Raw genomic sequence first — 24,914 nt, 5'->3', positions numbered from 1 at the left:
GACAGCAAGGCAGCGAGCAGCAAGGCAGCGAGTGTTCATCCTGATCTCAGGTCTCAGTCTTGTCTTGTGTCTTTGAATTGTTTATAATTTGCTTGGTGGTTTGGCCGGATTGGAGCCTCCTGCAGGCCGGCTTTGGCCCACAGGCTTTATGTTTGACACCTCAAATACACTACATTTCTAAAGAAGGGAAAATGTTGTGACAACATAGTGTTTTCACTGAGATATTCAGTTTAAGGTTAGAGTTGTTTCAGATGATTCAACTACTTGTAAATAACTTGTATTATTCTAATTCATCCAAAATAAGGTACAACATGTTGCTTCACACACGTATATGTATTTATATTTATGTTGTACCCTCTGCTTTAAATCCTCCAGATGTAACTGAACATCCCGACGAGCTGCCAGGACCAGTGATAGAGTCTCATCACTCATCAGCAAGAATCCAGACTTCATATCCAGACAGGATTGATTGTCTGGATATACATGTACATATGCTTATACATATACTTATACTTATACATATAAATAAAAATATAAATAAAAAAACTATTAAAATGTACTGTTGGCCATGACTCTTTTTGAAACTATCTCAGGGACGTTTCCACCCTTTTTCCAAAATGAGTACTATATGAGATATGAGTATGGTACTTATAAATGTAAATGTCATGTGTATGATGGCTGAAATGTGATTGGTTAAAAGCTTTAAAATGGAAATACACGTCTGGAAGCAGCGCAGCCGGGGGAGAAGCTGTGAGAGGAAGTTGCCAGGGTAAAGAAATCTGCCTGAATGTGCCAGATTGTAACAAAACTGCAAGATTAAATCTTTAGTATTTTAAAATGAATAGAATCGGCATGCATTGTGGGAAATGTAGTTTATGGTCAATGCAGTTTTACAAAGATATCGTGAGCTCAAAGAAACAAACCTCACTACTTGATAAAATTATATTTTGCAGTTGGTGCAAAAGTGCATAAACAACAGTAACTCAAATTTTTGCAGGCGTTTTTTTTTTTTACTCCGCTCCGCCCGGGGCTTGAACTGCGTCTGGGGGGTGCAGTCGCCCCGTCCCTCTTCCAACATGCCGCACCGCGCACGTCGTTCGGCCCTCGTGACCCCGTCTCAGTGCCTCAACGCAGCGCACGCGGGACAGGGGGGGGGTTCGCCGCTCGCCGCCGTGTGTGGTTCTCACGGGGGTTGTCTGTCGTCGGGTGGAACACTGGTCGCGCGGGGAATATCTTAATCTGGATATGCACAAATTCACAATTATTTCCGCCTGAACAAAGGCACATGTAATTACCGTAATGTTGCCAATAGACGCGCACCCCAAATCGTCCTCTGCTTGTCTATTGAAAACACTACGGTATTTTTTTTAAAGACAATCAGACCTTGAAGCCCTCGTGGGCCACATAAAATAACGTGGCGAGCCACATTTGGCCCGCAGGCCTTGAGTTTGACACATGTGATGTAGGGGGTCTGGAGTGATGAGGGTGAATGGTTGTAATGACCTTAAACGTCCACCAGAGGGAGTCAGAAGTCGGGTTAGTGAAGGAGGGAGCGTGGGAGAGAAGAGAAGGACAGAGTTCTGGCGAGGTTCGGTTCTGAACCCCGGTTCCTCCCCACAGAGATTGAAGTAGCTTCTTGAAGCTCACTTGATTCTCTGGTTCCTGCAGTGGGGAACCCAAGTTCGTACTGTGATGGTGGAAGGAATGCAGCTTCCAGGGAGGGGTTGCCAGGGACACCCTGGTGGGGGTCACGTGACCAATGGCAAATTTTTCTAGTGGTGACCGTATGTTTCTTTATTCTCAAAAAAACTTTGTCACGCCCCATTGGCCGGAGGGGGTGAGCTTGGAGGCCAGGCCCAACAGTGCAACAATGAAAACCAATCAACACTAAAAATCTGTCTGACACTTAATGTTTCTAGTCTCATTATAAAGAACACATATGTATGGTCACAGTATATTGCCTTCAGAATGTCTGCTTCCTGGCTTGTTTTTTTAACTTTCCAAGTCATCAATGATGTCCTCATCAAACAGCTGCTTGTCATCTTGTGGTTGATGCTGATTATTGTAAGACCAGTGAGGCGATCCTGTCCCTGGATGACCTCTGACCTCAGGTTGGTCGTGATGGGCTTCAGCTTTGAGAAGTTCCTCTCTGCTGAGGCCACAGGCAGAGTGCAGGGCGTTCTCAGGGCAATCCACAGATTGGCTTGTCTGAGTTCCATTTCATTTCCAACTGTGGGAAAAAATCTAACAACATTTAAAACATCAACATTTAAAAACCATCAGCATAGTGAAGGCAGAAGTAAAGCGGGGCAGGAAATTCCTGGCAGTGTGAAAACAATAAGTGTTTTTCCCAATAAGCAGTGAAAATATTACTTTAATATACCTATTATTATTGGCTACTGCAAAGTCACCTTGATTCAGCCATATTTCTGTTCTTAAAAAAAAAAAAAAATTCTACAGAGAGATTCACACCAGCATTTAAAAAAACATTTTTTCCCCGTTACAGAAACGTGGCGATGTGTTGATATATTTTATTGGAATCAACTTGTGTCCAGTCCAGCATGAGAGGCCCCAGTATGGTTTTGTCTGGGAGCTGATTGGACGATGCACAATGAATTGAAAGGACTGATTTCAGCCGATCACTCTGACCGACATGTAAAAGTACAGGCCAAGTGTGGCTGGGCTGAGCTTTGCTTTGTCCTCCTTGAAGCACAAAATATCATGTAAGATAAACCACAGAGACGTAATCTAAGTACCTTAGTGAAACTTTGAAAGTTTTCAACTGAGCTAACATTTTTAATATTTGCACAAGCAGATTTGTGGTCCATCTGAGGTTGTCATATTCAAATGCATGTATCTTGTAAGTGATTAGAGATTTAGTATTTTGACTTCAGATTCAGAATCTTGATGAATTTTACATTATGTATGTATGTCTTCAGATTCATTAAGTAAAGTAGATTTTTCACCTAAAATGTCTATGGGGGGCGCTGCTTTACTTTTGGCTTTTTATCTGGACTTCGTCGGCCACCGTACTTCACTGTCTGACGCAGCTTGTTATCAAAAGGTTAATAACAGAGCTTTTATGGTGATTTTCATTGTTTATGGGTTTTAACTTCACCTGAGACGCCGTGTGTTTCCACAGTTTGTTCGTCTGCTGGAGGGAAACAGGTGAAACACCACAAACTGTGGGTAAGATGACTGCTTAGCGTCCGTTACCGTCGAGCTGAAGTGTCTTAATAATAATCTTTAATTTCGTTAATCTGGTGTATCTGCTGCAGTTTTATTTGACTCTAAAGAGTCTGGACTCCGATCGAAAGGCGATGTTTTCAGGGATAATCAGGTCAGCTCTCACCAAATGTAAGTGTCCGTGTTTAGTGTGTCTCTGCTCACAGTTTTTCCACTAAATGTGTAAAAATGTGTCTAAATTACCATCTAACCCTGTTTAACACACTAGGTTTGACCTCAACATGCCAGGAAATAAACTGCTTTAAAACTGATGCAGTCAGGGAAAATGTAGGTGAAAGGTCACTTAAGTGTTTTTACTTTTAATGAAACTTTTTCACTTTTAACTGAACTGATGCTAGTGGAAATGTGTAATCTGCCTACAAATGTCACTCCTCGGAGTACTTTTCTGAATGAATAGTGACAATTATGGCATTTGATGAAGGTCATGACATTATGCATAAACAGATCTTTATTAAGACCCTGTAGTGCAGTTTAGCTTTGGCATTTCCTGCAAAACAACAGAAACATTATAAACCAGCAACTGGTGCCATGCTGCTTCACCAGCATGTCTTCAATACAAGAAACCAGTCGGCACCAGATTATAGCACCTGCTGGTCTGGATCCTCCTGCAGGTCGACAGGAGTCTTCACCTCCTGATCACAGCCAGCCGCTTTAGGCCGAGGATGAGAGCGAAGCAGGTCCTCCAGTCCTAAGATGGTACAAATAAATGGTAGTCTATCAGAATAAAGTGGGATAACGTTGCAGCATATTAAAGCTTGTTTGAATCTCAAAGTTCAAATCTTATGGAAACACTGTTACTTCAGAAAAGGGAGACTTTGCACCCTGCAAATCATCTCTAAATGTCAAGTCATTTTAATTGTTGTGCTGCTCTTGACCTGAAGAGTTTTCTCTTCACAGGATGTTTCAAACTGGACAACTCCAAGAACCAGACCTTCAAATTTTATTTTATTGAAACAGCAGGGGAAAGTCCTTTGGGTAAAAAACCTCAAAGAAAGAAAATAGTAAATCATTTGTTCAATTATGAAACATTCTGAAAATAAATTATTTTAACTTTAAAACCACCAAGTAGTCAACCAAGCAAATTAAAGTGTTTCATTTAATTTGTATATTTTAAACCAAGGTAGTTTAACCAAAATACAGCACTGAATCCATCAAATGCTTTTTAAACAGTAAACACTTGCAAAACTATATATTTGATTTTCAAATTAACCACATTTAAAGAAAACCACTCACTTACATATGCTTAGCAAGATGTTGACATTTGATTTTCCAAACAAAATGCATTAAACTTAATGTCCGAATCTTCCAGGCATTCCAGAATGCACCAAACAATAGTCGGGAGATATTTGAATATGGCTGCATTGTGGAGCAAACACAGCAGTGTTGCAAGGTGCTTACCAGCTGTTCATACAGCTGTTTGCACAATCAGGAGAGGAACACGTTTTTGTTGCTCCGTCATTGAGTTCCTGCACAGCCGACAGGCACGCCTCTTATCCCTGGCCTGTCAGAGTGTTGAGCAGCCACTTAATTTGTTTCACCTGATCCTTGTTGACGGTGGCGAGGGAGGCCAAAGCAGCTCACAGGCAGTTTGACAGAACCCTAGCAGACGATGTTAGTCAGGTTTGAGTTTTTGCAGCATAAATCCAACAAATCTGTGGCATGTGAGGTTTTGTTCTAGCGTCTGGCCTGTTGTTGTTGATGCAACGGTGTGAAACAAACAGTTGATGTCTCTCATTCATGCATTTAACCGTCTCCTGGTTAACGGCCCCGTGTCGCCGCCGTCCTCTCCCTCTCAGATGCAGGGTCGGGGCTTCCCTCCCAGACTGTCCTCAGAGCCATGTCGTCCTCGGGGGGACCCACCCCCCCCTACACCTCGCTGGCCGTCAGCCGACCCGCACCGTCCGTCACACACGTGGAGCTTCACCGGCCGGAGAAACGCAACGCTATGAACAAAGCCTTCTGGAGGCAGGAATCACTTCACACTCTGATTTCACTTATTCGTGGTTTATTGGTTGCAGGTATTTCCTGGAGCCGCAGCAGCGTGACGTAGTTGTGAGTTGATACCAGAGAGCCGTCACGTTGCTGCGCCAGTGGTTTGAAGGTGTTGTCTTGTAGGAATCGCTTCTAATCTGTCCTCAGTCCAGACTTAATAGTGAAAACACAGATTTACTTTACTTACGAAAGAGAGAAAGCGAACAGCTGCGACTCAATACTGCCACCTGGTGCACAACTGTGGGATTATTTAAGTTTAACTGAACCTTGAATTATGACTCGTTACATCAAAAGGTGCAGTATGTCAGTCTTATTCATATCTCACTGCACTGTTCTGAAGAAAACCACAACATCCCCACATGAGAGAAGATGACAGAGAGCGACAAAGTGAAGGAGGAAATCTAGATCTTATCATGTTGTTGACTTTAATCTCCAGCCTCCTCATTGTGGCTCTTGTCGGTTCCTCTCTCAGGGAGATGGTGGAGTGCTTCAATGAGATCTCTGAGGACCCCGAGTGCAGAGTGGTGGTGGTTTCTGGAGCCGGGAAGATCTTCACAGCCGGTGCATGTCGCAGTTTTTACAGTAAAGTCTGTCTCTCGGGGAAGTTTCGTTGACTCGTGTCGGGTTTCTATCCAGGCATCGACATCATGGACTTGGCCGGCGAAGTCTTGGAGCCGAAAGGCGACGACACGGCCAGAATCTCCTTCAGCCTGAGAAAGACCATCACCAAGTACCAGGAGACGTTCTCCGTCATCGAGCGGGTCAGAGGCTGCTGAAAGGTTTTACTCGGTCGCTCGTTGTTTCAGTGATTCTGACGTTACTGTGGTTTCCTTACAGTGTCCAAAGCCTGTTGTGGTGGCCGTTCATGGAGCCTGTGTGGGAGGAGGTACGACCCGGTCCAGCTGTTAGCTGAGCCGTCCACACTGGGGGGCTGAAGACTGAGTCACTATTCAACTTCAGATGAAGTCACATCAGCTAGAGGAGGAAGACGCTCTATAATCTGGATATTAGAGGAGGAAGCTGCTCTATAATGCGAATGTTAGAGGAGGACGATGCTCTATAATCTAGATGTTAGTGGAGGGCGATGCTCTATAATCTAGATGTTATATGAGGAAGATGCTCTATAATCTGGATGTTAGTGGAGGTAGATGCTCTATAATCTGGATGTTAGTGGGGGAGGATGCTCTATAATCTGGATGTTAGTCGAGGAGGATGCTCTGTAATCTGAATGTTAGTGGAGGAAGATGCTCTATAATCTGGATGTTAGTGGAGGAAGATGTAATAAATGCCGAGGATTTTTGTAACGTTATTTTAAAAGTCATTAAAATCTTAACTCTGATGCTTTTTGTAGTAGTTCTAGTTAACGAATCACTAATTTCCACTCTGAATGAAACGGAGTGGGATTTATGTCAGAATTCACAGGAGAAGAGTAAGTTGAGGAGCTTTGCTCCTTCTCTGGTCGCGAGTCCACGGATGTGTTCAGGCTAAAGTAGCAGTTTGCTGGAGAACTCCAGTCGTGTGTGTTGTATTGATTTATTTGACTGTTTCTGTGTGTTTCGCTCTGCAGGCGTCGACCTGATCACAGCCTGCGACATTCGTCTTTGCACCCAGGACGCCTGGTTCCAGGTCAAAGTACGTCACCGTCTTTTCATCAGACTCAAATCGCATGAAGGCCCGGGGGGAGAATCTGGGAAAAACCATAGTGTGATGTCAAATTACTGGAGTGTCTCGTGCCTGAAGACCGTCCAGGCGTTTCCTGACGCTTCCTGGTTTGTGCTCGACAGGAAGTGGACATCGGGCTGGCCGCAGACGTCGGGACTCTGCAGAGGCTCCCTAAAGTCATCGGCAGCCGCAGGTTTGAATCCTTTCAGACTTCTGAACACGCAGTGAGACAGACTTCTTGTATCTGCTTTACTTTCACGCATGTGGAATTAAAAGCGGGGATTTCTTCTTCCTGTTTGGAAATGAGATCAGGAAGTAAAAACGTCACCGTTTGTGAAAACCTTCTGTCCACTAAGAGTCCGTGTTGAGTTTTCCAAGAAGCTCAGTGGAAGATTAACCATCAGTTATAAACGACCCACAAATGGGATTTATTGATCGCTTGTTTCACCAAACAAACTAAAGACTCAAGTATTTGTCCTTCCTCTGTGTCCCTCAAGTCTCCTGAGTCCTCGTTGTGTTTGTCTCTTCAGCCTGGTGAACGAGCTCGCTCTGACCGCCAGGAAAATGTACGCCGACGAAGCCAAGAGCAGCGGACTGGTCAGGTACACTGCAAACTATTTGGCTCTTACCAAGAATTCCAATCTCATTTTAGATACAATTGATAGTTTGGCTTAGGTAATTTCACCTTTGTCATTTTCTTCTCAAATTTAGTGTTTTTATTTGGGATTCCCCCCTTTTTTTTTTTTTTTTTTGCAGTGTAGACACTTTCGTACACTTCATGTCTTTTAAACTACAAACTCTCTTCATGGACCTGAACTCAGCACAAGTGTGTGTGTCCATCCTCTGGTCTGGTCTTTATTGACACGTTCTCATGTCCAGAGGCCATTTCATTCTGAAATAGTTTTCTGAACTGGTTCATCCATCAGGAAGCCAAATGGCAGGTTGTACATATATAATAAAGTGTTTTTCCCCTCACATGTCGGACACGCCTCCTCTCCAGCCGGGTGTTTGTGGATAAGGAGGAGATGATGGCGGGGGCGCTGGAGTTGGCCGGGGAGATGGCCGGCCGCAGCCCAGTGGCCGTACAGGGCACCAAGATCAACCTCATCTACTCCAGGGACCACAGCGTGGCGGAGGGGCTGGACTACATGGTGAGGGGCTCTGATCAGCTGCCCCACAGTCCTTAAGGGGTTTTTTTTTTCGGTGACATGTTAAATAATGAAATCTGTTGCGTTTTTTTTTTCCAGGCCACGTGGAACATGAGCATGCTTCAGACTCAGGATGTGATGAAATCAGCTCAGGCCTCCATGGAGAAGAAAAGCCCCAAAACAGTCGCCTTCTCCAAACTGTGAACCTCCAAGGAGAAGTGGAGGCTGCTTGACTCCGCCTGCGATCACAGACTGTGCCTTCAGCCGCTGGAACGCCTCGGCGACGGAACGTTTTGTGTAGAAAAACCTTCAGAGACGTCAGGCCCGCATGGCGCCGGTGATCCAACAGCCGAGAGACATTCATCAATCTAACTGAGCTAATTGAAGTGTTTAGTGCAGAAAAATTCTGATTCAAATAACTTAAAATGCTTTATTAAATACAAAAACCTTCATAAATTAAGAGCGGGGAACATTCACAGTTGCTCAGTGTCACGTCTGCTTGGCACGCAGCTTCTGTAAGGTTTTCTGTGTAGAAACCAGAGAAACAACATTTTAATGGCGACTCCGTCACGCTCATCTCGCGGTTGATTCAATAAAGTGGTGCTGACCTTGTGGAACTCTTTGGCCTTCAGTCTGTTCTTGGCGTAATCCTCCTCCCGGCTCCTGGCGGCTCTCTGGTGCTTCACCTCCTCCAGCTGCTCATACAGTCTGCACACACATTACACACCGGAGGGGGGGGGGGGGGTGGAGCTCAGCCGCAGGAAGGACAAACGCAGAAAACAATCGTATCTCCGGTTTACCTCTGAGTTCTCCGACGCATCGAGGACAGCTCTCGTTTCCTCTGCTCGGGTGTGCACGTCTTCACCTCCGCCGCCGCCTTCTTGTCAAAGTCTCCTGAAAAGAACACATCAACTCAGCCAATCACGCGGCGGCAGCTCGGTGTGTTTCCGACGTGCAGAAATAATCTAATGACGTGACACCTGCCAATGCCCGGATCATTCTGGCCATTTTTAATGTAATGAAGCCAATGATGTGCATCACGTCCATCCGTTTGAGACAAAAATGGATTACATTCGAAGTAGCCATAAAACAATTACTGAAATAAATATTAGTGTTTCTCAAAAAATTTACTTTGACGAACATCTAAGCAAATACACAGATTTATTTATTTATTTGTCTCGGTATCAATTTACTTTCAGATTTCTGTTTTTATCCGTGGATAAATGAAGACCCTCCTAAAAAGAAACAGTTTTCTGAGGAGTTTCATGTTTTTCACAGTCTGAATGTGGCGTTTGAGCTTTAATAAAGCCGTCAGATGGTCTGTGGATACCTGGAGGAGGCGGCTGAGGCTTCTTCTTGACGACAGCAGCTCTCCCAGCCCGTCGTCTCTGCGACTGGCTGCTGGATTTACTGGGACGGTCCAACGGAGCTCCAGGAGCCTCGGGAGGAGCTCCGGGGGTCTTGGGTAGAGCTACGGAAGCATCAGGCGGAGCTCCGGAAGCATCGGGCGGAGCTTCAGGAGCCTCAGGCGGCGCTTCGGAAGCCTCGGGTGGAGCTCCGGAAGCCTCGGGTGGAGCTTCAGGAGCCTCGGACGGAGCTTCTTTCTCAGGCCGAGTTTTGGAACGAGTCCCTTTGGGTTTGATTTCTTCCACCCTGCGTTTGGACCTGAGGAGCAGAGCTCTGAGCTTCTTCTGCTGGACCTCCTGCAGGTCTCCGCCGGGGCCAAACGGAGACTCCTGGACCACGTCTGGATGAAAGCAGGGAGAGAGGAGGACGAGGTTAAAGAGTTCAGACAAGATGAGGAGAAATGTGTTCTGAGGTGACGCACATGTGTTTCAGATGAACAGAGAAAAGTTTCAGACAGATGTCCCCCTTCTTTCCACCTCAGGTGAGCAGCTCTGGTGATGATTAAATCACCCAGGCTCTTTGTACCCCGACACCTGACTAAAACTGTTGCACAGTTCTTTTGATTTAGAAGTGATTCGTGAGTATTACATGTGGGTTTTACCTGCAGGCAACTGGATGCTTTCTCCTGGTGACGACTGAGAATCTGACTTCTGTAAGACAAAGTTTGTGTTCAGAAACCAGAGGAAACAATCTGTTAACGTTTAGAGGTGAACGTGGGAATGTCAGTGACCTCTGTCGGTTCTCCTTCCTCCTCCTGCTCTTCCTCCTCCTGCTCTTCCTCCTCCTCCTGTCTGATGGTGCTCTCCTGCTCCAGCAGTGTCGTGTCAGCCAGGCTCACCAGAGTTATCTCCGACTGCTCCAGGATGCCTTTTTCTGCGGCAGCTTCCTGATGAACAAAGACGCAAAGTAGAAGAGAGTGAGTGAAGCTGTGGAGCCCGAGAGGAGAACATTTTTAGCTCTTTGTTAATGTCCCAATAAAGATTATTCCTTCAGAGTTTGAAGAGAAGACCTTCATACCAACGTGTGACGTGTGTCAGCAGCAGCTTGCTTCAGGTCCGTCACGCCGCGCTCGCCATCCCGAGGCGAAGCTTCGATCAGGGCGAGCGACTCCCGCTGCGGCGGGTTCGGCGAGCCGAGGAAGCGACAGAAGGATTCCTGTGACGAGGCCGACGCCGTCCAGGGGCACCTCGCCTCGTCCGCTCTAAGGCGTTCCGGTGACCGGTCCGACTCTTCGGCCGCGTCGCTGTGCTCGGGAGGGTGAAAGGTCACGGAGGCGTCAGCGCTGTCATTGTGTGTGACCTCGGCCTGGAGTGGGTGGAAGGACTCCGAGCCCGGAAACTCTAAAGACCAAGACTCTCGTCAACACATCAAACTCACACGGGATCCGTCGGTGTGGATTTAAAGCCTCGTTTCCACTGCACACAATGTGACGCGACGGTACGGCAAAGCGCACCCAGACCTAAATCTGCCACTGCAGAGAGTACGGTTAAAGTGTAGGCGGGGCTCAGGCACAGCGGCCGTGACCGGAGCATCTGAGCCGGGACGGGGATCAGAGGACATTTGTCTGTGCACGGTGTGTGTGGACACGGAAAAAAATTGGACCTGACGCAAGTCCACTCGCCGCGTTGGGTTTAACAAAACAACCCGTACAAAGAGGAGTATGTAAACAACAACAGAGGATTCATACAACCAATGAGGTATTTAAATACTGCAGGCGTGTGGAGAGTGATGCAATTCAATCAGCCGACGGCTGCGTATGGCTCCTCCTTACCGGACCTGTTCTATAGTGCTGGGTACCCCAAACGGATGAGAAATTGTAACGGTTCTTTTGGTACTACCCACAAATTTTGCAATGGGGGTCGTATGAACACCCGAACTGTACCGTCACATTTTGTGCTGTGGAAACGTGGCTTTAGAGAGGAAGCTCCTCAGGAGCAGCTGCTCACGGATCCACACTGGGATTCCAACCAATCGATTCTCATTACAAGCTCACGACCAGAAACTCACAGTAACAGGAGGAAAACAGGAGGATAACAAACTCAAAGATAGTGAACCGATAGTGCCATGTGGAGCTACGTTAGAGAAGAAGAGATTCATTTGATTTTATATTTGTTTCAATCTTGATTTCAGACAAGTTTCAAACTTGATTTTTAGTCTAAAATCGAATGTGAAGCCTTTCCACTGTATTACTGCTTTAACTCCACGGTGATGTCTCAGATAGTTGCGGCCTCACCTCCGGTCCGGTCTGTGGTGGCGGTGTGGTCTGGTGGGTTCACGCCGTCAGAGCGGCGGGGCATTGGGGGTCCGGGGAGTGACGGCAGGCTGAGAGTGACGAGGCTCCTCTCACCTACAGACAGAGGAAAACTTCTTTCTGTCACTGGAGACACACTCAGGACATTTAGAGTCAACAACTAAACTTAAACACACGTTTGGACAAATCAATCCAGTGACAGTATCTCTGTGACGTAAAAGTTAGATTAAGTGTAGAGTAACTTTTTTTTGTTCCTCCTGTGGAATTGAATCATTAAAACCATCATATTCTTAGTTGACTTTAACTTTAACGACGAGAGGGTGTGGAATCTTCCCTTCCAGGGAATCAAACCTCACCTGAACTTCCACTGATCTGCCCTGCGGACTCGTCCAGCTCTCCCACCAGCGGCCTCATCCGGCTCTCCTCTGGCGCCTCGTCCAGCCACACTCGAAGATCTGGCCTGCCGCTCGGCCACCGGGGGCTGGTCTGACCGGAGAGGCGGCCAATCATCTGGCTCAGAGTGGAGTCCCACCCGCCGCCGTCAGGAACCGGCAGGTGGCTGATCATGGAGGAGTGAGCCGAGGGCTGACCGACCAGCTGCTCCCAGGACGAGTCTCTCTGATCGGCAGCCAGGCACGACGACTGATCTGCTGGCCGGCCAATCAGAGGGCGGAACGAGTCCTGCTCCTGCTCCTCGGCCGGCGAGAGGTCGTCTCCAGAGAGACGCTCCGGGGAGGGACGGACAGAGGTGTCACCGTCCTGCAGAGCCGAAACACCAACAGACTTTAATTATGAGGCACATGGTTTAGCATCAGCAGTGTCACCGTGCTCAACGACTAAAACAATCTGAAAACACAGCGACCGCCAGAAAACATGACCTCAGCTGAATTATGGGTAAATTTCATGGGAACCAAAGCGGCATGGTGGCGCAGTGGCAAGCACACTTGCCTCACAGTTTGAAAGTCGTGGGTTGAATTTCAGTTGGAGCCTTTATGTGTTTCCCCCACAATCTAAATAACATGCACCGCTGATCCTTGAGCCCCCCCCGGTGCTATGTGGCTGCCTACCGATGGGTCAATTCGGCAAAACTAATTCCAATTCCTCTACTTCCTTGCAGGCTGTGAGAGTATTAGAAGCAAACTTATAGCTCAATGGGTTCTAATCCAAGTATTTTGCAATGAGAGCAGAATAGAGTAGAAAACGTAATTAATCCAGGAGAGAAAATGTTTCTAAGTCTCTTTATTGAAAACTCCCTAACATTTGTTTTGCCCCAGATTTTCTGCTTAAACATCTAAAAAATATCAAGATTTCTTTTTTTCCTCCCTCACCAATAACCTTTTAACGCTGCTACACAGAAACAAAGTCTCCAACACATTTAAAAAGACTTGATGTATTTTTAAGGCCTAAATTTCACACAACCGTCTCCCTGACCTTTTCTCAGATTTCCTGAAACATTACAGTGAAGCTGCTGATCCTTGTGACCCGCTGGGACCTCTGCTGAGAGAGCCTACATTGGAAAAACTGTCTTGAATCATGTGAACGGGGTGTAATCTGTGCAGTTTTTAGATGTGAAAGTGGGCAGTTAACTGATTTATAGTATTATAGTTATAGTTAATATTTTTTGGGAAGCGGCTCTGAATCATGAGTATACAGTCTGAGGCGTCGTATCCAGCCAGCCCATGTTGTAAAATATCCAGTAAGTACAGAGAAGAAGTGAATTCATTTGAGTAACGAGTGTTATGACTTTCCAGGAGGAGGTGGTACCGACTCTGATCAGCATCACAGATAATCTGCAGAATAAAACAGACTTCTACCATCATCCTCACCAATGACTGCACTGTGAACGGTTCACGGCACAATCTTTTCGCAACATTACAAACTCCGAGCGCACAAATATCACCGGTGCACGCGGACTGACTGACCGGAGGTCGACCCCGAGCCGCCGACGCATCAGACTGACGAGCCGAGCTGCTTTCGTCCTCCCTTCTGCTCTCGGAGGCTCCGACGGAAGACCGGCGGAAGTCCACTGCCTCCACGTACGAGCCGTCGTTGTCTGCGGGTGAACAGAGAGGAGACGAGGCACTGCAGGCGCGGTGGAGTAATGGTTAGCACCCTCTAACCTCTAATCACAGATGAGGTGGTTTACACAGTGATAGTGAAGAAGTGGTGCAGGATGTAAGGCAACATTCAGAAAGCTTCATAGACTTTACACTCTCATTGCATCCATCCATTCTGAAGCTGAAATAATGTAACGGTTATGATCTTGTTGATTTATTATTGTTATTGTTTCCCATACTCATATTCATTGTTCATCTTCTTTTCCTCTATTTCCTTTTGCTGCCTAGTTTAAGTCGTACAGCGTGACGGGCTGTGACTTATAAGACTGTTAAAATCGCAGTCTGCAGTCGCTCTGAGACGAGGCCGACTGCTTTGCCTTAAATGCGCCTCAGATTCACCGGAGGAGCAGCTCGTACCTGTGGTTCTCCCCGCCGTGCTGAGGGAGAAGCCCAGCTCTCTGGTGTATCTGTCGATGATGCGCTGGACGCTGCTGTCATTGAACAGCGAGTCCACCGCCGCGGCAGGACGACCTGCGGCCGAGCTTTCCCTCACACACACACTCTGCCCGGGTGAAGAGGAGACGGTGGGACTTCGGTCAACACGCTGTTCAGATGCCTCCGGTTTCTCTGTGGGGAAGAAGAAAAAGAGGTGAGGACTCTTCACAACTCGTGATGCACCTGTGAGTGAACCTGCTGGCGATGAGACGGCGCTCCTGACCAGGGGGGAGGTTCTGGTCGGGGGAGGTGGTGATGTAGCTGCCGGTGGAGATGGTGGAGGAGAAGAAGTCCGAGTCTGCAGGTCTGAGAGGAGACTGAGAGAGAGAGAGTGTGAGAGAGTGAGACAGAGTGAGAGTGACACAGAGAGAGAGAGAGAGAGAGAGAGAGAGAGAGAGAGAGAGAGAGATAGAGAGAGATCCTTTCAGAGCTCAGCTCAAGTGTAAAAACCCTCATTAAATGTATGTTTTAATACACTTTTGGTTCAGTAACTTTACATCATTGCTCAGAAAAGACAGACAGACAGAAGGACAGACAGAAGGACAGACAGACAGAAGGACAGACAGACACAGACATTCTGAGCTCAGTTCAAGTGTAGAAACCATCATTAAACGTATTTTTCTTTTTAAAAATACACTTCTGGTTTAGAAATTTCACATCATTGCTCAGAAGAGACACACAAAGACACACAACCTGCAGGCACACACACACACACGCGCGCACACACACACACAGACGCAGACATACACAGCTTCTCATGCATCTTCACTGGCTGAAATAGATAGATCGCCAGAGCTCTCAGATTTGGCTAATTTTCATCATTGATCCACAGTCGTGAACCTCAGAGGGGTTTTGATGTAGATTCACAGATTCCACCGCATCTGAACCAAATCTGGATCTTCGGGATCTTTTTGTTTTCATAATCCAGAAGAAGAAATGTGTTGTTGTTTTTTTTTTTTACTTTTTCAATATTTCCACTTGCTTCATTTGTTCAGCCCGTACCTCTCTGAAGGATCTGCTGCTGGTGATGGAGGCGACAGACATGTGAGCTTCTCTCCCAGAATCAGAGGACGGAGGAGAGATGATTCTCCGGAACGAGTCTGGAAAACAAAGTGCAGATCAAACCGTTTTAATATGTCAAAGATCCCGTGAAACACTCTGTGAGTGATATTTGACTTCCATATAGTGAAAAGAATACAAGGCAGACGGGGTGCGTTCTCAACTCAATTGACATTTTTATCAGTTAAGAAAGAACTACATACTAAAACATTAGTTACTGGTAAAAAGTGCAACATTTCAGTCTTTCTTTTCCTGGCTGCGCCACTCTGATGTCTCAAGTCTGGACAACTTGTACAGAACTATTAGGAAACAAAGAAAAAACTACAAAAAAACATGTTGATAACAGAAAACTAACAGGGTCATCTCATAAGATGAGTCACTGGATTCTGGAAAATAGTCAATAACTATCTTTGATCTTTGATCATTATAAAATGATCCAACAATGGGTCTAAAGGTTGTAGGTTTCCTCAGTTGCCCAACAGTGAGTATGTTTGCTCAATGAGACTTAGTTCATCGGCTCCTGCTGTGTTGTGAAAGAAGAAAAACTCCCGACTCGGGGAAATATAACTCGCAGAGGACGGAGCGAACGGCACAAAGCTTCAGACTCTGAGATGATCAAGATGAAACGACTAGTTGTTCTCGTAGGTGAGAGACTTTCCCTTCTTACATGAAATGTCAGTGTTGTGCTGTAGCTGAGGGCTTAATGTTGAATCTGTGTGTGTGTGTGTGTGTGTGTGTGTGTGTGTGTGTGTGTGTGTGTGTGTAGCTTTGTTGTGTGTGTGTGATGCCGTGAAGTTTGGTCAGCTGTGTAGCGGAAACTCTGGGAACAGCAGAAGGACGTCCGACACATGGGGTAGTGGAAACTACGGAGCCAGACGGACGAACGGACGCCACGAAGGCTTGGACATCAGGTGCAGCGACGGCTCGGCGGTCTACGCTCCGTTCGACGTCACGCTCCACGGGAAGCTCATCGTCTACAACAACCCCGCCAAGGCCGCCATCGACCAGGGAATCAACTTGAGGGGCGGCGGCCTCTGCATCAAGCTGTTCTACGTGAGGCCGGACCGAACGTCCGGATCTGTCCGCAAGGGCGAGAGGATTGGCACCATGCTGCCCATGCAAAGCGTCTACCCAGGAATCACCTCGCATGTCCACGTCCAGATGTGTGACAAGAGCGACCCCACCCCATACTTCTGATCAGCGAGGAACTGATTCCTCTACTCAGCACCTGATCCAAACATCTGATTCAAACATCTGTATCAAACACCTGATTCAAACATCTTATTCAAACATCTGATCCAAACATCTGATTCAAACACCTGATCCAAACATCTGATTCAAACACCTGATCCAAACATCTGATCCAAACATCTGATCCAAACATCTGATTCAAACACCTGATCCAAACATCTGATCCAAACATCTGATTCAAACATCTGTATCAAACACCTGATTCAAACATCTTATTCAAACATCTGATCCAAACATCTGATCCAAACATCTGATTCAAACACCTGATCCAACATCCAAGCAACTGATGTAGACTTCTGATCCAACTCTAAGCTGGTCACATTATGAAGAACTTGACCTTTTGACCTTGTTTCTCACCCTTTGAAATTGTTATTGAACAAATAAAGTATTGTTTGGTGTGTAATGATGAATCTCTGTGGTTTATTTGGGTGTAAAAATCAAGTAAAACTGAAAAAGCAACAAAAACCATCAGGCATTCGTGGATTTTTTTGAATTAGTGCAACTGAACTCAAAGTGTTTTTAAAGTACGAACAATATGGTACCAGTGTTTTACTGCAGACATCATAAACAGCATTTCAACCCGGGACCTTCACACTCGAGTTGAAGACCTAAGCCACTAAACTCTCCACCAGTATGGTTGAGACAGAAATAATTATGTCGAGCTCATCATTTTTCTTATGATATCGTTGTCGAATATCTTTCTCTCATAATGTAAACAATTCAATATGATCTTATGATGTAAAGAGTAAATGATTTTATAAATATAAAGTCTGTGTTTACGTGTTTAAATGTATTCGCAGACTGAACGTACCGCCGTCCGATAATTCAGGAGACGTTCCTGCTCCCGTCAGCAGCCTTTCCCTCCAGGGTAGGTGGGTGCTCGGCTCCGAGCTTTCCTCCGAGCTGCCCGTCGTTTCCCCCGTGTGCTGCCTGCTGCTGAACACGCAGCGAGTCTGCAGATGCATGTCGCTGACTGGCGCTGCATCGGCTCCCTCCTGGGCCTCGGCACCGTGAGACAGAACCCTCACACTGTCCTCCGGGACTGAAAGTCAGAAGCAAAGGCGTCAGCAGACTTTCCTTCAGGTGGTCCGTGTGCGTGCGTGAGTGTGTGTGTTGGCGCAGACCTGCGGCCTGGCTGCCATTTAAAGGCGTCTCCACTTCCTGAATCACACTCAGCTCGTGTTGTTCCGCCATCATCTCCAGGAAACCCAACCTGACTCGAGTAACGGGGGGCTTCGGGGCTCGTGGAGGGGAGACGAGTCCCGGGGGAAGAGCTGAAGGTCCAGGAGGGGGGACGACTCTCGAGGGAAGAGCTGACGACAGGGGGGGAGGTCCAAGAGGCGGTGCACCACTCTCAGCAGCAGAAGCTTAAATATAAAAAAAAACAAAACCAATGTGTTTTACATTTCTGGAGAAAATCTGGTGCTTCATGTTTGTATGTGATGAGAATTCAACAACAAACTAATACAACCGTATGACAACATCAACAATGAAAAGCTTAAGATAATGACCAACATTCTTCAGTCTGCATAATGTTAAGTGGTAAAGTGTGATATAAAGTGTGTCTTTATGTAGTTACCTGTGTCGCGGTGCAGGGGTGGAGCTGAGTTTTCTATCTCTTTGGAGGCTTCCAAGTGAGACAAAGTTCCCCCATGAGACTCTTCAATGGCTCTCAGCAGTGAGGACAGTAATCTGAGGCGGTTCTGATCCAAACTGTCGGACACCGACGTCTCCCTGCTGCTCTCTGGAACAGACTGGATAAAACAAACAAAAAAAAAAACATTCACCTGGTTTAAAACACCATCCAGTTTAATTCCTCATTGATCTAGTTTGACTCACTTGTGCATCAGTGTTGATCAGAGCCTTTAATGTCTCCTTTTGCCTCCTCATCTGCTCCCTGTGCAGCTCCTGCTGCCGCCGCTCCTCCTCTTGCTGCCTCTGTTGCTCCATCACCGCCTCCCTTTGCTCTAACACACACCACGGCGCCTCCTGATGCTCCCGCTGCTGCGCCTCCTGCCGCTGTGCCTCCAGCCGCTGCGCCTCCTGAAGCTCCCGCCGCTGCACCTCCAGCCGCTGCGCCTCCAGCCGCTGCGCCTCCAGCCGCTGCGCCTCCAGCCGCTGCGCCTCCCGCCGCTGCGCCTCCCGCCGCTGCGCCTCCCGCAGCTCCTCCTCGAACTGCCTCTGCTGCAGCATCACCACTGTTCTCTCATCCAATATTTGTCTCTGCTCTTGCTGCGCCTCCTGAAGCTCCCATCGCTGCGCCTCCTGAAGCTCCCGTCGCTGCGCCTCCCGCAGCTCCTCCTCAAACGGCCTCTGTTGCAGCATCACCACTTTTCTCTCATCCAATATTTGTCTCTCCTGCCGCTGCGCCTCCATGATGGCCTCTCTGGAGCTCAGGGGGCCGCCCCTCAGCAGGGGTTCTCCTGGTGCCGTGGAGGCATGGTGTCGGCCCTCTGGGATCAGAAATGTACTGTGTGCGCCGTTCCGGTTGAGGTCTTGGAGGAAGCGGAGGGCTGGCTGTAGAGGGAGGCTGGCTGTGGGCTCTGTGGGGAGCGAAGGGGGTCTCAGTCTCTGAGGAAGATGCTCTGTTACTCTCTCTATGATGCTGTGGGTCAGGAAGGCTGTAACGTCCGGCCTCTGCTTCCTGAGACTGTCTGAAACAGTTTCCACCTGATCCAACAGCAGCTCGGGGAGACGAGGAGGTGAAGCCGTCCCGAGCCTCACGGTCTGGTCCAGGAAGGTCTGCAGGTTCTCCCGAGGTTCTGCGGGAAGCTGTGAGCGAGCCAACAGACGTGACTGAACTCGTCCTGCAGGTACAACTGCAGGTGGCAGCGGCGCAGCGGCTGTGCTATAGCGGATCCGTAGAGCTCGCTGATACTCCTCCAGGCGCTGACGGGCCACTTCCACTGATCTCTGATGGACTCTAATGTTACAAGCCATAAAGGTTTAATTCATGTACACAAATCTGCTTCACAAAACAATGTAATGGAGAATCTGTAGAAGTAACAATTTCTCTACTTATGATATCAAATCAGCAATAATAATAAAAGACAAAAATAGGAAATCACAGGCAGGAGGTTCCAATATAACCACACAGAAATAAAGAGGTGCAAAATGAATTCAAGTGGACATAAAATGACTACAAAGGATGAAAAGGAAAAGGCTGTACAAAAGAAGGGATCAATTGAACAATTGGAGTTAGAAATGGTATTTGTGCATCAAGGAGAGTAAAATGAGCAAAACCAGTTCAAATAAAGCTGTGATTCAGCCGTGACCTGCCTTCTACTCCACAGACCATGAAGCTCTGCAAATCGTGAAAAACGTTAACAGACCTGTTTTGTTCTAGCAGCCGCTGCTGGTATTCTTTGATCCTTCTGGTGTGTTCGTCTTCATGTGCAGGACGAAGCCGCTGCACAGTGAGGAGACAGAGGGAACAATCGTCATCACACAATTGCAATGTGATGAAATAATAAACATTGGATTCATGAATTCATGAAGCAGAAGCGTATCTGAGTTGAGCTCTGACCTCAGTGGGGAGTTGGGAGATGACAGAGGCGACTTCCTCCTCAGGTTGGTTTCTGGGTGCTTCCTGAGTGACGGCAGCCTTCAGGCGTTCCCTCTCCCTCTCAGCTTCCAGCAGCATCTGCTCCAGTCTGGCTTTTTGCTCCTCCAGCTCCTGCAGCGTTGCCACCTGCTGCTGCTTCTCCCTCTCCAGCTCCTCCTCCTGCACAAAATGTGTCATTTTAATACGATGTGTGTTTCCAGGTATAAATCTGACTGGCAGTAAATCACTGAACCCGAGTGTCGGCGAGCACCTTTTGTCTCCGTTCCTCCTCAAATTCTTGGATTCTGACGGCGAGGACGTCGCGAGAGTCGACGGCTGCTGGCAGCCCCGGCGTCTCCTCGGCTGATCCAAACACAAAGCAAACACGTGAAGCTGTTGGTGAATAACAAGCCAACAATCAATTTTTTTTCTCCTTTAAAAAAATAACATGGGGGGGGTTAAAGCAGTGACAAGACTGTGAAGGTTTAACATCTATTTCTACTTTTGTGTGACAACGGTGATCACACCAAGGATAAAAAAAAAAAATGAATAGAATGGATTTTAAAAAGTCAGAATAAACAGATATCAAAAGCAGACATTTACCTGGATTAACGTCGTCACTGTGGATGACGGGCACTGACTCGTGGAGCTCGACAGGAGTCGCTTTGTGCTTCTCACTCAGTAGAGATCCTGTTTCGATGGTGGAGTCCCGCTCTGGGATCTGGTCAGAGTCGCAGCTCGGTGAACCGGCTGCCGGGACGTGTCGGCCGAGGTCAGTTATCTGGTTCCTCTGATTCCTGATACGATCCAGGAGCTTCCTCAGGGCCTGGCGGGGGGGCGGTCTGGAGGACGGCGCTGCAGGTGAGGAAACACACTGAATACATTAAAGAAGTACACACAGAGGGAACATTCAACCTGGACAGCACAGTAATAAAGTAGTTAGCACCGTCACCTCACAAAACTGTTTCTGACTAAAAGGCATATCGAGGAGGACATGAAGGGATGAATGACTCTGCTGCGTGTCTTCACCTTCAGCAGACGTCTCCTGCTCAGAGCTCCGACTTTCTTGCTCAGCTTCACACTGTGTCTTGTCAGGCTCCAATATATTGACGTCATCCAGTGTGACGTCCAGCTCCTGGTCCTGACTGCCCGGAGATGCAGCTGGAAGAGGCTCGGGCACCAGCCGGACCACGAGGTCACCTTTAACCCCTGGGATCACACACAGTGGAAAATTCATGAGGCTCAACCTAAATCTAAACAGGTTCCTGAGCTCTGAGAGACATTCACAATATAAATACAGCCCTTACGTCTCTCTCCTGTATACATGTCCTCAAAGGCAAACTCCATCTCTCTCTGGAAGTCCTCCCTTGTCTCCTGTCTCATGTAGAGCGGCTGGAAGATCTGAGCAGGCATCTGAGTTACCTGCTGCCTCCTCCTCAGCAGGTCTGTCTGCTGCATGTGCTCCAGCTCAACCAGCAAACGCTCACGATCCTGAAAAACAACCAGTTTCAGAGTTCTGCATACGCTGCTAACACAACCTGCTGCCATGTCAGTACTTGTTCCCCTTGTTCCCCTGCGTCTTTATCATCAGGACACAGTTAAATCTGACCTGTACAAGCTGTTCCCTCCTTAGAGCCTGCCTCCCCCTCAGACGAGCCTTCTCCAGCTGCTCCTCCCTCCTCCTCCTCTCCTCTCTCTGGTAGTCCTGCTGTCTCTTCTCCTCCACCTCAGCTTCCTCTGCGGCACTGGGCTGCAAACACAAGAACAGATTGAACGAGTCGAACGGACGAGGCACTATAAACCACAGAGGATACGTCCACAGGAGCTCCAGAGGAGTTTACCTGTTGGACATCCACCTCTCTGTCCACCGCGCTCTCAGGCATGTGATAATGGGTGGCAGCAAAAGCACTGACGTCGGTTCTCCGGACGATACGCGGCTTCTTAGTGTTGATGAGCTGTTAAAATACAGAAAACCTTCCATTAATTTTTATTGTACAAACTTGCTACAGTCAGGCCACTTGATGCTGCATAGCAACAGTTCCTAGCCTGGGGTCAGAGACTGTTTGGGGAGCGCAGGGCTCAGAGGTGGAGGTTTTCTCTGCACAGATGTCATTAAAGAGGGCTTTTTTTAAGGTTCCTGCTTATGAATGTTGGTGTACCCATCAGTTTGACCTCACTGTAATGTTTTGGGAAATGAGAGTTCAGAGAGGCCGGCATCCAGTAAAGAATTTGATAGATTATATTAAACAAAGGTTGATGTGCCGAAAAAGAATTTGAAATTTGAAAAAGTGGACAAATGGCTCTATCTCACAACAAAGTGGGCCGAATGAAGAGTAAAATGTTGCTTGTTACAGATTTATGCAGTTGCACATGCAGAAATCTGGCAAAATGAGGAGTGATCAGGAGTGTTTGGGGTGGATTTCTGCTCCCTGTACTGTTCAGAGTCCATCACCTGCAGAGGGTCCGGAGGAGGCGGTGGGAGACTGGCCACTTTGGCCGATCTTTCCTTTTCTGCCTGTAGTGCTTTCTTCCTGGCATTGATGGGCCTGCAGAACAATATCCAGTTATTTTTCGCAAAACGTGTCATTATGAAGCACACATGAGGCCACTTACTGGTTTTGCTTCTCGTTGTCTCGGAGCTTTTGTGATTTGAGCTCCTTCAGGGCTTCTCGATAGCGATGCTCAGCTCTGGAGTGGTTTTCCTCCTCCTGCTGAGCTATGGCTGCCAGGTCAGGCTCCTTGTGTGAGAAAATAAAAAGTCATTGGCACACGGGACTCACTTTCACATGACTCACAAAAAGTTTGAGATATTTGGCTTTCAGGTGAAATTTAGGGAAAAAATTAAAGTTTGATGCTGCAGTGATATTATATCATCAGAGTAGAAGCATGCAGTAGTGATTTCCCTCGGGTCACTGAAGTTCTGGGTACAGAGTTGTGAGCCTCCACACGGCCACTCAGCTGATCCCAGAGTTTTTCCCATGGGATTGAGGTCTGGAGGAAGTGCAGGTCACCCCTTTTGAGGGCCCCCAGTCTCCAGCTGCTGTTTACTAATAATGCAGCCTCCTTGAGCTGAAGCATTGTGGTCCATGATGATCAAATGAGGCCTGTGTTGTTCATGCAGGGGCACAGTGACTGGATGAATGATGTTCGTGATGTTCTTTAGGTAGTCTGGGCTTGTCATCGTACTATTCACAAAGTGTAGGGCAGTTCAGTCTTGACTTGTAAAACAAATTGAACATTGAACAGGTGCATTCAAATGTTTAGAGGAGGTCACAATAAGTTCCCCTGTGTAGGTTATAGTGCACTGTGGGCTCATCCTGAGAATTCACCCAAAAGCAAAATATCCCAAACATTTTGTGAGCAGTGTATGTATTATGATGTATTATGTATTGGTTGGTTTTACCTACTTTTCTTTGTTTGCATGATAATAATCTAAAGTTTGACACCTCTAAATTTATCTTACACCCTCCTGCTTCAAGCATAAATAAGCAAGTATCTATCTGCCTGAAACTGCTGAGAAAACTCATAAACACGCATCTAACATCATCATTCTGTGAGAGAAGCTCTGACTTGTGAGATTCCAGCCATAATTTCTGTGTGACTTTGATCTCACGTTTTCTTTAGCACTCCTGTGTCCCTGTCCCAGCAGCTTGAGGCTCTCATGGTACAGGCTGCGCAGAGAGAGCAGTTTGTCCCTCTGCTGCTGCTCCCAGTCGAGCCTCAGTTCGTCCTCCAGCAGCCGCAGCTCCTGCTGCCGCCTGTGTTCCACCTCCCTGCGGATCTGCAGGGCAATGTATCGCTGCTGCTCCCGCACCTGCCGTACACACACAGACACCAAGAAACAGATCTGACATGATTTTTGTAATCCAGCAGACATTGACTGGACTTCCACAGCTGCACCATCGAGACCATGCTGACTGGGAATCACTTTTTGGCACAACACCGCTTGAAGAGAGTGGTAGAGACCACTGAGAGGACACCAAGACATCAAGAGATGCCCTCTCTGGAGAGCACAGCTGCCTCCATATCCTCAAATCCCACCCAACCCCAGCATGGACTGGTTTCACTTTCTGGAGGTACAGGAGCGTTATTTGCAGGACTATAAGACTCAAAATCACCTTTTTCCCCACTGCCATCAGACTCCTGAACAACTGACCCAACTTTACTAATAAAACACCGGTACACAATTGATTGCACACTATTCATGCTGCTCTGATTACACCTGTTGTTAAGACTTCTTTACATAATTCTGCACTCCTTTCTGTGTACACTTTGCACATTAAAAAAAAAAAACTTGCACTGTTTCTTTTACACGCTGGTATTTTATTGTACCGTGGACGGCAGAGAAATGATTTAATAGTGCAGGGAAACATGTTTTCTGATGACAATCTCGAACATTTCAAATGAGAACAAAACAGTTTTTAAGTGATCTTCCGAGCTTTACCTGCTGTAATCTCAGTTTCCTCCTCCTCTCCTGCTCCTCCCGGATTATCCGCGCCTCCTCGTTGGGGCTTAATCTCAATCTGGATGTTTTACTTTTCATTTTTGTTTTACTTCGTTGGAGAACATTCAAGAGATTCACGATAGCAGCGACAGACTCAAGCTAATGTTGATTCGCTTCACTTTACTGCAGAGATTTCTTCCATCACACCATCCAGAGACCAAACTAAGTAAAAAAAAAAAAAGCACACCTTTTTTAAAAAGTATTAAAAGGTGTCTAAATTGCGTACAAATGTAATTACGTTATCATCAAAATGCCATGCCAACCTGAAAACAACGGTTCGTGTCCCGACGCCACATCC

At 47.1% G+C, this 24,914-nt stretch overlaps 3 protein-coding genes across 11 annotated transcripts; 2 read left to right on the top strand and 1 right to left on the bottom strand.

The window, feature by feature from the left end:
• The first annotated feature begins 3,000 nt into the window (after nt 1-3,000).
• Nucleotides 3,001-8,674, top strand: ech1 (enoyl CoA hydratase 1, peroxisomal). Of its 9 annotated transcripts, none has more exons than XM_080459369.1 (12): nt 3,001-3,064; nt 3,143-3,189; nt 3,279-3,357; nt 5,043-5,211; nt 5,711-5,799; nt 5,875-5,999; nt 6,076-6,124; nt 6,806-6,870; nt 7,023-7,093; nt 7,431-7,502; nt 7,901-8,051; nt 8,148-8,674. In XM_080459369.1, exons 3-12 carry the CDS (start codon nt 3,321-3,323, stop codon nt 8,250-8,252), a joined length of 933 nt encoding a protein of 310 aa, XP_080315495.1. In that variant the 5' UTR covers nt 3,001-3,064; nt 3,143-3,189; nt 3,279-3,320; the 3' UTR covers nt 8,253-8,674. The 9 variants fall into 9 exon arrangements, with proteins under 9 accessions (XP_080315495.1, XP_080315497.1, XP_080315498.1 ...); XM_080459371.1 differs by having other exon boundaries at nt 3,023-3,064; nt 3,143-3,168; XM_080459372.1 differs by having other exon boundaries at nt 3,026-3,064; nt 5,049-5,211.
• On the bottom strand, nt 8,465-24,680 carry cep295 (centrosomal protein 295). The gene is made up of 29 exons (XM_080459760.1): nt 24,557-24,680; nt 23,726-23,926; nt 22,726-22,850; nt 22,565-22,658; nt 21,954-22,067; nt 21,722-21,862; nt 21,420-21,603; nt 21,142-21,321; nt 20,716-20,967; nt 20,384-20,475; nt 20,095-20,292; nt 19,901-19,977; nt 18,408-19,491; nt 18,148-18,322; nt 17,693-17,935; nt 17,380-17,610; nt 15,261-15,358; nt 14,482-14,575; nt 14,181-14,390; nt 13,629-13,759; nt 12,063-12,465; nt 11,689-11,802; nt 10,473-10,795; nt 10,186-10,341; nt 10,057-10,105; nt 9,379-9,795; nt 8,849-8,942; nt 8,657-8,756; nt 8,465-8,573 (listed from the first exon to the last, which is right to left on the bottom strand). Exons 1-29 carry the CDS (start codon nt 24,653-24,655, stop codon nt 8,538-8,540), a joined length of 5,715 nt encoding a protein of 1,904 aa, XP_080315886.1. The 5' UTR covers nt 24,656-24,680; the 3' UTR covers nt 8,465-8,537.
• Nucleotides 15,791-16,970, top strand: LOC308107192 (leukocyte cell-derived chemotaxin-2-like). Its single transcript, XM_080459379.1, has 2 exons — nt 15,791-15,962; nt 16,084-16,970. The coding sequence occupies exons 1-2, from the start codon at nt 15,929-15,931 to the stop codon at nt 16,512-16,514; spliced, it is 465 nt and encodes a 154-aa protein (XP_080315505.1). The 5' UTR covers nt 15,791-15,928; the 3' UTR covers nt 16,515-16,970.
• Nucleotides 24,681-24,914: the final 234 nt, after the last annotated feature.

Source organism: Lipophrys pholis, assembly GCF_963383615.2.
Source record: "Lipophrys pholis genome assembly, chromosome: 3".
In the NCBI taxonomy this organism is placed as follows: Eukaryota; Metazoa; Chordata; class Actinopteri; order Blenniiformes; family Blenniidae; genus Lipophrys; species Lipophrys pholis.
This window is presented reverse-complemented; position numbering and strand designations above follow the sequence as displayed.

Coding starts and splice junctions, on each gene's coding strand:
- ech1 (XM_080459369.1), top strand. CDS start 3,321: ATGTTTTCAGGGATAATCAGGTCAGCTCTCACCAAAT. Junction 6,000..6,075: donor CGTTCTCCGTCATCGAGCGG/GTCAGAGGCTGC, acceptor GTTTCCTTACAG/TGTCCAAAGCCTGTTGTGGT. Junction 8,052..8,147: donor CGGAGGGGCTGGACTACATG/GTGAGGGGCTCT, acceptor TTTTTTTTCCAG/GCCACGTGGAACATGAGCAT.
- LOC308107192 (XM_080459379.1), top strand. CDS start 15,929: ATGATCAAGATGAAACGACTAGTTGTTCTCGTAG. Junction 15,963..16,083: donor ACGACTAGTTGTTCTCGTAG/GTGAGAGACTTT, acceptor GTGTGTGTGTAG/CTTTGTTGTGTGTGTGTGAT.
- cep295 (XM_080459760.1), bottom strand. CDS start 24,655: ATGAAAAGTAAAACATCCAGATTGAGATTAAGCCCCAACGAGGAGGCG. Junction 20,968..21,141: donor GCAGGAGACGTCTGCTGAAG/GTGAAGACACGC, acceptor CCTCACCTGCAG/CGCCGTCCTCCAGACCGCCC. Junction 20,293..20,383: donor AGGAGGAACGGAGACAAAAG/GTGCTCGCCGAC, acceptor CATTTTGTGCAG/GAGGAGGAGCTGGAGAGGGA.